Source organism: Pteropus alecto, unplaced genomic scaffold, assembly GCF_000325575.1.
Source record: "Pteropus alecto unplaced genomic scaffold, ASM32557v1 scaffold92, whole genome shotgun sequence".
In the NCBI taxonomy this organism is placed as follows: domain Eukaryota; kingdom Metazoa; phylum Chordata; class Mammalia; order Chiroptera; family Pteropodidae; genus Pteropus; species Pteropus alecto.
In genome coordinates, this window is record NW_006432447.1 from 8,044,745 (window position 1) to 8,058,627 (window position 13,883).

Sequence of the window (13,883 nt, forward strand, 5' to 3'; positions counted from 1 at the left end):
TTGAGGAAAATTTGCATCAGATCCCTTATTTCTAGATACTTTAGTCCAGGATCAGCAACCCAATTCTGTTCTATTCTAACACAGCTCTCACTCTGCCCAGTTATCTAAGAAATCTCTGTCTTTCCCTCAGTAGTACTAGATTAGGAGGAAACAATAAGCTCTCAGTTCCTTATAAAGCCTTTCCCACATGGCAGTGACTTGACTCAGTTTCAGGTTTCATTTGGTCCTTTACTTTTTCATTGGATTTACTTGTCTTCTTTCTTCCCCACCTTTCTTCTAATGTTCAGATGAGACCCCGTTTCCTCTAAATATGTCACCAGTCTCAATCTTTGTGGGCCAACTTAGGAACAAAACTCATTTACAGCAAGGCATTTGTGAAAAAATGCTTTTAACCCTTTTTCCATTAGAAAAAAAAAGAGCAGCTTGCTACCAGCATTTATTTAACATCACGTGTAGGAATGCTACGTTTTCCAGGATTTGACATTTTCAGCGATTGAGAATTACTACATTTTGTAAATGGAAATGCCACCACAAAAACAGAATGCTATAAATAGAATGTCATTTGTTTCCAAAGACTATTGATATACTTGAGCAATGTGAAAATATTGGGGATAATGTTAGGACTGTAATTCTCTTGGGGTAAATGCTGTAGCCACAAGCGCCATGGGCAAGTATTCTTGGGGCAAACAGGAAATGGGTTAAAACCCCAAATAATTTACTTAAAGATAATTTTGGGAAAACGACTTGTTTATAAATAAGAAATTGGATATTTGATAATAAAATTCATTGTTGACTCTATTCAGAAAGTATTAAAGATGAACTCTACCTTGCCAAAATACAATACCCGACAGAGATCCTTGATGATGCCAGGCATTTCTGTGATCTTCTCCCGGCATTCTTCAAACTGAGCAGCCACACTATAGCATTTACTTATATGTCCACACACCTGCAGACAACACAAGAGAGCAAAGAAAAAGTCACAGGTGCATTCCTTACTTAAGACGGCGGGAATCAAATCCACAGAGACTCATGAATAATGCTTAACAGTATATATGATGCTCTAAAATTAAACAGAATATTTCCATTAAATCACTAATATTTCTGGTTAAGGTTTCCTATAGATGCAAGATTGGCACACCACGGCCACTATGGCACATAGGCCAAATTGACCATGGCCTGTCTTTGTATGGCCAGGAAGTTAAGAATGGTTTTTACACACACATACACACACACATGTGCTCACCTGAAAGCCTCAATATTTATTCTCTAGTCTTCTATAAAAAAAGTTTGCTTACCTCTGGATTAAAGTATTTTTGTCCAGCATATTAACGCTAAAGGATGTGAATTCTATTTATGTACTATACTTCGAAATAGAAGACGAAACTCAAAAAGCCTGTATTCAATTGTTGTATAGTCTAAATTTTGTTGGCATAAATAAAGGGCTACCTAATGAATTCCTGATGGATTTTCTATCGAAGAATTCAACTATTATAACCATAACAGAAAATAAACCAATTAAAATATGAATGGGGGAGAGAGGCAGAGAAGGAAATCAGAGAAAGGGGTGGAAGATAAGTGAAACAAGAATGGCAAAATGGCAAATATTTAAAACTGGTTAATAGCCAACAGATCACAAGTGATTTAGTGCAGTGGTTCTTAAAGTATGATATACAGACCATCAGTATCACCTGGGAATGATAAAGAAGCATGTTCTCAGGTCCCCACCTCAGAGACAAGGAATCATAAACTCTGTGGGCAGGGGAAGCTCAGTAACCCATGTTTTAATGAGCCCTCAAGTGGTACCAAGAGATGTTAAAAGTCTGAACTACAGGTCTAGTGTAATCTTCATGGAACCATACGTTTTAGCCTCACCTGTACTGACATGTCACTTGGTTTACTAGAACGATTTAAGACAGCCACACAGCGACTAAATGCCTCTTGTAACACCTGCAGAGAAAAAAGTCAGCCATTAAATCTCCATTCCGACTTAAAGTCTGAAGAGTCTTTTCTGGTAGAAATAAAATCTTAATACCTTTCGATACCTGGTAAATAAATGTCTGCTCAATTAACATTTGTTAAATAGATAAATAAACAAAGGGACTCTTAGAAGTTTCTTTTTAAGCATTCCCAATAAGCTACTTTGTAAGCAATATTAAGTTAACCAATTTTGACTTCAATACTCTCCAATTCACATTATGAAATAAACCTCCATTTCTACCTTTAATTTTGGTACTGAGATAACAGGGAATAAAACCTTGTCATCTGTTGGAAACAATTAAACTATATCAACTGTATCTGTACTTGGTGAATTCAGAGGCATACACTATGCCTAAATTAGCTTGAAAATAAGTACAAAGGTCATTCTGTATTACCTCAATTCCATTCTCCCTTCTGAGCTCTTCAGCATTGAGGGCTGAGCAGTTGACAGTATGAAAAGCCAGCTCTACAGCAGCAGGCAACAGTGGTGATTCTTTTGAGAAGAGGAGGTCATCTGAAGTTTCCATTGTTATAGTCCTAATTAGCATAGGGTACCCTGCATATTTATAAGGCTGTAAATCTGAAATAACCAAAGGTTAGTGTTGAGAAAACAACAAACAAAAACACCGGTTATACTATAGTTTTAAGTTAATTTTGACAACATGTTCAATTATGTTGCCTTAAGAAATGATAAAATATTCAACATCTTAAACGTATCCTAATTCTAGTTTATTAAAAAAAAAAAAACAAAACCCTCAAACCCCTTGGATCTTTTCTTTTCTAGTAAACTTGTTTGGTTTGGTTGATTTCTCTAAAATGTTCCCACTAATAAAAGAATATTTTGATAGATTAAACTTAGTGTGTAGTGGTTTTGATCCTTTGCAGAGTACCTACTTTCTATGTTGTCCGTATGATCTCTAACTTTTCCCCGAGCAAAGACAGTGGGACATAGCCCACACACCAGAGACTGTATACAATCATGGTATTCGTACCTCTTTGAAAAGGATAGTGAGAGATATATGACTTTAATGAATGTTTATATTCTTTCTGAATAACAAGTGTACTTTTCTTTCTATTTCACCAGTTACCATAAAATAAACATTTGAAAATTCTGAATATAATTTGTTACTAGAAATACAAAATATAATTTATTAATTGTATTTGGCTAGTTCCATGTTTTGATAAGTAAATTTAAAAGTGAAAGGTGAAATGTACAGATGCCCAATTGCTTTGTTCTTTTGTCCTGTTTTTTTTTTTTTTTTTACCACTATCCTAAAAGGCGGCAGGAATATGCAAATTAATTGGCTGTGATTTTATAAGAACTTCTTTAATCCCATTTGAAATCGGCATAAAACTTTTGCCTTTTGAGGATGACCAATAATCTGTCTTAAGTAAGCTCATTTAGGAAATGGCTTAAAAAGAAAAAAGCCCCTTAGAACTGGTCCTAGTAGTCCTAACACATACATACATATATATGGAAAGAAAGAAGAGTGAATTAATTTTAAGTCTTATCAGATCAGGTCCCTCAACTCCAGAACTCGCTGAGGATAAGCCCTACCCACCATTCCATGGGAGAAGTAGAAAACACAGCCTGAAAAAACACACTGACCTTGATAACAAACCAGTGGTGAGCCACAACCATACCTTGTGGCAAATATAGAGTTATCAGCCATTAAAAAATAACCAATGGTTTGAAAAAGATGTCTTGTTCTGATAAATGCCATATAACTAAATGCTTACAAAGGTATTCTGTTCAGTTCATATGCAAAAGTGAATCAATTAATCACTACCTTCTAATGACCCAACTGCTAGATCCCTTACTGTCCCTTCCAATTCATAATTCAACTGCAACTCCACCTGTCTTCAATTACCCAGCAGTCCTCCTGCTTATCTCAAATCCTCACTGTCCTTTCTTCCTTCTCTCCCAACATCATCCTACAGAGCAAATGGATCTCCCACTTTGTTCTGTAAACCAAGTTCAGTTCCCAAGCCAATGAACACCAGCCATATTGAAACTAACTCTCCATCATAAACTTTTAAAAGTTTTCAACATACTCCCAGCTTTTTGGCTGCTCCTATTAGAGCTACCACAAATGGCCCTGCAAACATGCTGGAAATTCCCAATAACCCTGTACTCTGTGATCACAATTATTTCATCTATAACAGTGTTTTTCAAACCAAGGGTTTTGAAAGCTACCACAGGAAATGAGAGGTGTGAGGGAAGTATATGATCATTTGAGAAGTTTCTATTGCTTTTGAAAGACCAGAACATTCTTGGCATTTTCAACTTTTAGAGGCTTTTAGAGTCATGATAGGCACTGCCTTTCATGTGTGATTTAAGAACAGTGAATAATCCTTAAATTCCAGATCCATTTTAGATCCCGTTTAATATGTTTGCTGCTAAATGACTAAACGCAAAAACTAACCAAATATCTCCACGGAATGAAAATGTCCTTCAGGAAATAAAATCTTGTTGGAAATGCAAAATATTGAAAAATATAGCTAATAAGTGGAAAATATAAAACAAATAGCACTTTGGGTCTTCCTATGGAAAACCACTCTTTTGCTGTATCTAAAATGCAATTTCGAGAGTTTTGCAATAATAATTATAAATCCATTAAAATATGCTGTAGAAACAAGTTACATGGTAGAATAAGCTGGAAGGTAAATTAAAATTTGAGAACACATGCCTTACCTTCTTTATGACGGTTGAAGAGGATACTCTGTGTTTTCAGAATTAAAATTATATTCTCTGGATCTGGTCCATCCACTATTTTTGCTGATTTGGTACATAAAAATTCATATGCTTTATTCACTTTTTCAAACATATCCTGTATGTAACCAAAGAATTAACTTTTAATTTGGAATATCACAAATCACAACTTAAACAGAACACAACTGGTTTGTATTTTATCAGTAACTTCTTCAGTTATTATTTTGTTTTTGTCTTTTTACATTAAGGAATTAATTCCAACTGTAATCTAGCTGGTATACTTTAAGGTAAAACTTCTTTTTCCCTCAAATAGCTATTCAATGATCTCAATACCATTTACTGAAAATTTCTTCTTCACTTCTTCAAAATTTTATATTAAATTCATTCACACGTGAGACAGTTTGAGTTGTTATAAAAACAATTATGATAAGAGCTGTTTACTGAGCACTATGGCAGACACTGTGCTAAGTGCTGTACATATATTATCTCATTTAATCCTCAAAACAGAATGTGAGGTGTGCACCATTATTATCCTCATTTGTTAGATGATATTAAATTACTTGCCTAAGGCCACAAAGTGAAGTGGTGACAGAGCCAAGACACCCAGATCTGATTCCCAAATTCATGCTCACAAACTACTATATTATGTCCCTTGATCTATATATGTTGATTCTTGTGCCAGTATCGTACTATTTCACTATTGTAGCTTTATAGAGTATTATAACATCTGGTAGGGTAAGTCTAGAAATTTAATACTGCTTTCAAAATTTCCTTTCTTGAGTGTCTTCTCTCCCAGATGAAACTGAATTACTAAATGTCTCAAAAACATTCCAGGCTTCTGACTTAAAATGTCTTCAATACATAAAAGCAGAATTTTTTCAATGTTTTCTTCCCATTCAGGAAGATTATCTGTCTCTAAAAACAACAATGAACTTGAAATCAGTGGAATTTACTCCAAGTTTCTAGCAATAGAGTGTCAGTTCTAGTTTTAGAGGTTTTTATCTGATTTCATCTTTTATGAATCTCCACTGGTATTTTAGTAGGAAGCTGGAATAAGCAGGACAGGGAAGGCTGGTGGCAGATGACTTTAAATATGAAGCAAAGTTTCTACTTTTTCAAGTTAGAGTGATATGAAGTTAAATATCATTAGAAAAAAATAAATTATGCAAAGCAATCTAGATGGCAATGGCGTCACCTACAAATGAATTAAATTTAACCACATTCCTAACTTCCAATTATTCATGTGATTGCCCATTAGAGTTAATTCACAAAGAGACATGGGTAAGGAGAGAGAATAAAATCTCTAAGTAACTAGTCACAAGGGCAGTTTTTTTGGTACACTTTGGTAAATGATTCAAGCAGAAAACATGGACACACAGGCTAGAAGTTAAATATACACTGGGCATATATTATGAGGCAGAAACTGGCACAGAGGATGAGCTCTTGTTTTTCTGTCTAAAATAGTAACAGAGAAAAAGGAAGTCAACCCAAAAACCCAAATTCCAAAGGCAATACATACCCTCCCTTCTGGATTCTTATCAGGGTGGTACTTTTGTGCAAGTCTGAAGTAAGCTTTTCTAATCTTGCTCTCATCATGACTGTTAAATAGAAAAATTGTTTTATGAATACAGTAAGGTTCAAGAAAAAAATACACAATCATCTAAAATGATATTTTAAGAACTTCACATTTATTGTACATGATCATATATTAGGTTATCAAATTAAACGCAGATTTTTGATTATTCTTTGTATATTACCTTTACATATGAAAGATAAAACCTAAATTTCCCCTATGCAAGGTCATCATTCACTTTCAATTACAAAACCATATTTGGAGTTTGAAGAAGAAATTTTTTAAAACTAATTTTTCAAAATATCACTTTGAACTCCATAATTCTAAATTATTTTAACTATCATTCTTGCCAAAAATGTACAAATTCAGTCGATACTTAAGAAAATGTCTTTTAAATTATTTTTCTCTAACATCTATTCTACTATAAAAATTCACTGGTAAAGTAAATATGCATTCTTTCCTAAGCATTTGTCATGTAGTCTCTTAGACATAATGCTATCAAATCTCCTCCTCATGCATAACACAAACTGCAAGAGGAAGGGAGAAGACAATACTGAAAATAACTCACGGTCCCTGTCCTTGAGGAAGATTGAGCACTTCATAAGCATCATCTATTGACATCATGGGTGGCTTTTTTTCTACTTCCTTCTTCCAGGCATCGAGAGTATCTTTTAGAAGTTTAACCTTAAAGACAGAAGATTAAAATTTATATCTATTAAATAAAACTATTTTAGAATATAATTTTAAAATGATATTTTTATGCTATATTCATTTAAATTGTCATCTCTAGGCTCTCCAAATAACAGCTTTCTGAAATCACCTTCTTAGCATTGTTGAATAGTTAGGTAGCAAGGTATCTGTTACAGGGCAATATTCCTCTTTTTTTTAAGTGATATTTGCTAAAGAAATGTTTAGAAAGTATGGAAAACTTTGAAATTAGTAGATAATACACTATAGGAAGAAAGAAAGCAATATATGGTAACATGCTTCTCAAGATGATCCAACCTAACTTTGGTATGCTGGCATTCAAACAAATGTTAAAGGATCATGTCCAAGGGCACTGTGAACAGGCAGACAGCAAATACTATTATACAAATAAACAAGTCACACTTACTGCCTCATATGTGTGCCAGGAATTATGCTATGTTTATGTGAATTCTCACTTAATCTTCCTAACTACCACATGAGATAGCAGCTATTAATAGTAGTAGTGGTACTATTATCATAACAGAGGCTTAGAGAAGCCAAGCAATGTACTGAAAGTTATATAATGGACAAACTGAGACTCAATCCCTTGCTGCCTAACTCCAGCATCTGTGAGCTTAATCAGGCTTCCATCAAGCTATTACATAACTGTGCTATATACATGAAATTAAGTTTGTTACATTTTTGTCACAAAACATCAAGATTGTAAAGTTCCTAATACACCCCGTTCAAAATATTATCTTTCAGTTTGGGATGTACCCAAATATACTGAACTACATTCAGAGTTACACAGTGTTTAAGTAAAAGGAAATACTTAAAGAAGCTATCAGTCTTCTTCTCACAGAAGGAAGAAATACTCAGAAGTGATTAGAAGCTATTTTAAAAAGGTGCAAATTAATCTGATGACTTACTGGGTCTTTAATTGGCCAATCTGGAAACCGGAGTGTATCACAAAGTTGTTTGAGGTAATAAATATTACAAAACAGTTCATTTTCCAGTTGTGGATAGTTGATAACTGGGATGGGACAATATTGATAAAGTGCTCTTGTGTTACTCTGAAGACGAGGTGTGAAATCAGCGAGATGGGCAGCGATCTTCTCTATCATGAGGCGCCTGCAATTACAAAAATCTCCAAGCATTACAAAGGGCTTATTTGATTTTAAAGAAAAGGTTAAGCTAGGTAATCATGCAACAAAATTACATGGATCTTCTTTAGAGTGGCTCAATTACTGGTGTCAATTAAGAACTTGCAAGACTGTTACTTGGGGTATTCTAGAAAACTCAAATTAGCTCTCACCCCCAAAAAGCTCATTCCGTGGTATTTACTTTATTTAACTTACCACAATCTGGGGTCTGGCCCTCAGCTAAGCAGAAACTTGATCAGTACTCAGAGAGCTACATTATTAAGAGGGGAGACTCATAATAATCAATCTCGAGAAAAATATTACATAGAAAAACTGTGTTATAAATTTATATTCCTATACCCTTGTCCCCAATGAAAAATATCACTGTCATACAGAATATATTCAAATTGGTGCCTAGCACATGCCAAGCCTACAGGTCAGCCTACCAAAAAAGTCAAATGATAACCAGAAAGTGGCATTGTGAGTGTGAAGTCAGCCATAGGAGAGTGAAGAACTGACTCAGAAGATCAACTCCCATCCAGCTGAGAGAACTGAAGAGTTCTCTACAAAGAGGTAGCCTTGACACTGGAACTATGAAGTGCCAAGTCTTCCTGAACAGAGCTTGTCTGTATGTGGACATCTGTTTCTGGGCTTCTTTTTTCTTGATTTCCACAGGCTTTTCCTATGGCATTCCCCTCATAATAAGGACATTCTTTAGGAACTCTAACCTCTAGCTGAAGGTCAAAATGTGCTGGCTATGGAGCCCTCATTTTAAAATGATGTTGAGTACATCTGGTCTGATCTATTTTATGTGGGCATAGTTTTTAATTAGTGGAATACAGTTCTATTTCCAAATACCCAGGAGGTGCATCTTGATTTGATTCTTATATATTCCGCACATAGATACTACTTCATTGCCTAAAATTTTACCAGTTCTACAAATTGATTTAAGAAGCACTAGTGATAAAAAATTCTCCCCTTACATAAAGCTCTATTAAGGACAGTAATTTATCAAATCATGGAATAGAAAAAAGCTTATGGCCTCATCACCTGATTTGGCACCAATGACTATTGTAGCTTCAGATTACGCAACTAGTGAAAGCAGTTTTTAAGAGTCAAAACCAGACTTGCCTTTTAGCAAAAGGCAAAGATTCTAAAATACAAACAATCAACTGGCTGTTTACCTCATTTCACTGCTCCAGATTGCTTCTGGAGTATCAAATTCTCCAAGGAAAATCTCAGAAAACTTTTCAGGCTCATAATTTTCTAAGTAACAAACCATTGCTTCAGGTAGGATGTGTCCAAGTATACTTCTTTGAAAAATATCTTGTCCTTTTGTCTTTAAAACAAAACAAAATGTAGTCAGAAATAATAAGGCTATCTTTCAATTTTCTAATAAATAAATTAGGGTTAGCACACATTTTAAGAAAAAAGAACTAGATCAAATTGCTTTTATGCTTCGGAAATTTAGATAGAAACATAGCAAAATGTAAGTGGAAGGTGTCTGGTATAAACTGCCTTGGCATGCGCTCAAAAGTGGAACTAACACCCTCCATGTCTGCAGCAGTCTTCAGCTCCTTAGGTGTCAGCTGCTGCCAACATTATTTAGGACATGTGGCAAAGATTTACATCGTTTATTCTGTGTTACAATTTTTAGCTGCAGTTCACACCTGTACCTGCTTCTGTTTTCAAAAACAAGCAAGCCCCCAAATTCAAGATCTCAAAAAGTCTGTCCTCATAAAGTGTGGCTAAGATTTAGATGGAGAATTGCTATTATAAGCAATTATAATTACTGTATTAAGAACTCCATATCCTCTGGCTGGTCAAATGGAATCAGGGTAATATACTTAATCATACTAAAATTCTAATTTCATTTCTTTACCTGATGGAAATAAAATCCTAAAGACTGTAAATACCTATTTTCTTGTGGGCAAATTGAGGATTTTTTTTTCTCTAGGATATGACAAAGTGACAGGAGGCAAAAACTCAGACTTGGTTTCACCATTTAATGCAAAGGAAGATAAAATGATGAGTATTTTTAGGCTTTGTGCTAATAAAAACTATAAATTCACTATCTGTTAAACTTTTGGGTGAAGAATTGCTTGTTCTGTTCTTTAGAATACTATTATTTGGTAACTCTTGCATCCAGAGTTTTGTTATAAGCAAACACTGTTTTGCTGTAGTTACTAAAAATATTGTGAGGTGAAATAATGTATATAGTTTCTCATATTATAAATTTTTTTTAAAGATTACATATGCATAAATGCATAGGAGAAAAAAAGAATGTTAAAATGCCTAATGCTACATTAAGCGGTAGCATTAGAGGCAAATTTTAAAACTTTTTTATATTCTCATTTTCTACTTGTATAAAGCTGTGAAAATTACACCATTATGGGCATCACTTTATTGTTATTAAACAGATTACTTTCTATGGCTTCACTGGCTCTTCTATAAAATATGCTGTTTGTTCAGTCTCTACTATTGAAGTGGTATAATATTCCTCAGTTAATCTCCTAAATAGTGTGGTCTGTTTTTGGTTTATTCTTCTGCTGTCAATGAAATCTGAAAATTAATGCTCCATGAAAAGCCTAACAAAATTTGAAACACCCTTCAGTTATATGTTGACAATACCTCTGCAAATGTACAAAGTTTCAGGTTGTCAAAGCTACCTGGATAAAACTTATCTTTTTCTGGATTCCTACTTTTCCTCCTCAGTAAAATGGCAATAACACTTGAGAAAATTAAGTAGCTTCAAAAAAGAAACTTAGCACTTCTGCCACCTTAGGATTTGAACAAAAAGAAAGTCTTATTGAATATTAGCTGACTATATGAAACCCGGGTATATAATGAATTATTTATAAAAATTACTAATCCAAATTTTACACAAAGGGAAGTTCTATTCACAGTGGTGTCAGGTTATAATTCGCATCTTCAATTTCAATATTAAGTCTAATGGGAAACATTTGTTTTCATTTAAAAAATATTAGCTTATACTTTCTATGTGCGAAGTACCACAAGGAAATGTAAAAAATGAATAAAACAATACCTGCCCTCTAGTGCTTATAATCTAGTAAATACACATAGCTCAGGAAACTTCGTTGCCAAGATAGTTTACCCAGTGTTATACTAGGTATTCAGAGGATTCATCTGGCTTACCTCCTCTGACTTGAAAGCCTGTTTGGTATGTGCGTACTTCAAAAACCTAGAGAAAAAAATAAATTACTTATCAGACACAAGAACTGGTTAAGATTTAGTAACCTTAGTTTTCTAAAGATGAGGTCTCTATGTATAAATAAAAGCCATGAAAGGCAACTTGTAAATCCATATCCCCAAAATGTCTAATTTCTAATTAAGAAAAGAACTTAAATGAATTAGAAAAATTACTGTCATATTAAGGTTATGTAATAATGTGAAAAAATATTCAATTTTAAGGAAAAAGCAAAATGTAAAATTGCATGTACAAATGAATGATGGTTACATTAAATATCTATATGAAAATACTAGATGAAATTCTTATGTTAGATGTGATAAAGTGGTGTAATACTGAGTAACTTTTCCCCAATTCTTCTAATTTCCAAATTTTTAGACATATGGTTAAACTGCTTTTATAATGAAAAATTTAATCAAAGTAATGATGTATACATACATGAGTTAAATCAATCTGTCCATGTACAATTCAAATAATAACTTTAAATAGATTATCAGAGTTCTTACCGAGCAACAGGAAGTACATTGGAACCTGTATACATCATGATAAAGAAAAATACTCCACTAAGATAAAGACGAGGTAACTGTGGGTTATCTTGCATGATATGGTACAACAAAATAGCAACCTTCTCAACAAGGATAGGGTCAAAAGTCAGCAGTAGCTAAAAAAAAAAAAAAAGAAAAAAGAAATAAGATGTTTTTGTTATTGGGTTATAAAAAACTTATAATAATAGCATTCATTTTAGGTTTATGTATTTTGTGTGCTGAAGTTATAGTTTCTTATATGTAGTAAGTTACAAAACAAAAACCCAAGAGATTCAGTATCCTTCTTACTAGACTCTAAAAAGATTTGAAAAATTATTCATTTTACATTAAATGCATTATCTGAATAAGTTTTGATCAGAACTTGTTCAGAAAACACCCAGACCTGCCTAAAGATATTTTGTCATGATTTTAAAATTGTTTCTTGTGCAGAAATCTTCCTGAATGGACTCCTCTTTAATGAACAAATTAAAAAGTTCAGATGAGTGGATGTGAAGCATCCCCCAAATGCTACTTAAGATCTCAAGGAGGAGAGCAGAGAACACTACCAGTGAAATAGCACTAAGCAAAAGATCTACAAGTGCAGGGAGAAGGCAAGAGGGTGACTGAATACCAGTAGGAATTACCACTACCAGAAAGTACCAAAAGATGTGGTCTCTAGAAATCTGAGCTGGCAATACTGAAGGGATTATCTGGGACAACAGTAATGAAGCTGGGCTAATAAAAAAATCATACAGCGTTGCTAGGAATAAACACGATAAATTTAGCAAGTTTTATCTTAATAAAAATAGCATTTCAATCTTCTACAAACAGTTACTCCAAAGAATTCCCAATTTTGGGTCCAAAGCTACTAGCAAAAAATAAATTACAATAACAAGAATTAAGTACTAGCTGAGATTAGGAAGTCAAAGTCCTAGATTCAGATATGAGACTAAACAGCTATATGTCTTTAAGTAAATATTTAAAATTTTTCTGTTTTGTTGCCTTATCTGTACAACTAGGTATTTAGACTGTTTAGTACTATGACATAATTTGCAAAGGAAAAACTGATATACAGTAACATAGGATCTTCCCTAGTGTTAAAGGTTGGCCGTAATTCAAGACTTGAAACACTTCAACAAAAATATAGGAATTAGCAGACAAAAATCCAAAATATTTGTTGATACTGCGACTATACCAGAAGTCCTAGGATATTCACTGGTATTACACTGGTATCTTAGACTCTAAAGATTCTGAAGCTGATTGTTCTTAAAAGTCAAATGCAGTACAGAAATCTGTACCAACCATTATAATGTTCCTGAAAACCACTGCCTATCTGTTCTTAGCAAGATTAAGCTATCCCAGAATACAGAAAATTAAAATTTAGAAAAAAAAAGATAGCTTTTAAAAAATATTTTTCAAACTCAGTGTTAAAAAAATGGGAGGCATATATTGTTAAAGCAATTAAATTTGTCAATAAAATTCTCTTAAATCATTTAAATTTTGGATATTACTAAAATTTTTTGGTTAATTAAAATAGATCTTCCCCCCTAAAGCTTCATGTTATGCTGACCACATTTCTTAAAATTTGTTTTTCAGTCACCCTTTCTGGCCTGAAATTCAACAATGTTTGCATTTATATTTTTTCCTCTTAGTTTCATAGGGCTTGGAAAAATGTTTAGGAGAGGTAGATTTTCCAGACACGGTCCTTTACCTACAAGCCGAGAGGATCCAGAATAGAAAACAAATTTGCACCATCTCACATATGCCTCTCACATAGTCCTCTAGGCTGGGCTGGTAGTGGGTTACAAGAAACAATAACTATAGTGTACTTTCATTTAAGCATCTAAACAGAAATGTCCACAACAGAAAAGTAACAAATTCGAAATGCAGCTACATTTAACCCATTTCCCGTTTGCCCTGAGAATACTCGTCTGCGGGGCTTGCGGCTGCAGTGTTTACCCCGAGATAACTCGCAGGTTACAGTCCTAATCTTACCCTCAAAGCTTGCCACGAAATATCTCACTTTTATTATTATTTTTGCATCACTCTAGTATATTGA

The 13,883-nt window shown here is 33.8% G+C and overlaps 1 protein-coding gene across 4 annotated transcripts in view; it reads right to left on the minus strand.

Moving 5' to 3' along the window:
• The window catches only part of DNAJC13 (DnaJ heat shock protein family (Hsp40) member C13), a 104,237-nt gene that overhangs the window by 28,590 nt on the left and 61,764 nt on the right, over window positions 1-13,883 (minus strand). For all 4 annotated transcript variants that reach the window (XM_025043571.1, XM_015585797.2, XM_006907245.3 and 1 more), the window contains 10 exons: window positions 11,807-11,961; window positions 11,249-11,294; window positions 9,277-9,431; window positions 7,880-8,081; window positions 6,832-6,947; window positions 6,210-6,288; window positions 4,673-4,808; window positions 2,373-2,557; window positions 1,873-1,947; window positions 827-946 (listed from right to left, as the gene is read on the minus strand). In XM_025043571.1, coding sequence (XP_024899339.1) covers window positions 827-946; window positions 1,873-1,947; window positions 2,373-2,557; window positions 4,673-4,808; window positions 6,210-6,288; window positions 6,832-6,947; window positions 7,880-8,081; window positions 9,277-9,431; window positions 11,249-11,294; window positions 11,807-11,961 — 1,269 coding nt within the window. The remainder of the gene's footprint in view (window positions 1-826; window positions 947-1,872; window positions 1,948-2,372; window positions 2,558-4,672; window positions 4,809-6,209; window positions 6,289-6,831; window positions 6,948-7,879; window positions 8,082-9,276; window positions 9,432-11,248; window positions 11,295-11,806; window positions 11,962-13,883) is intronic.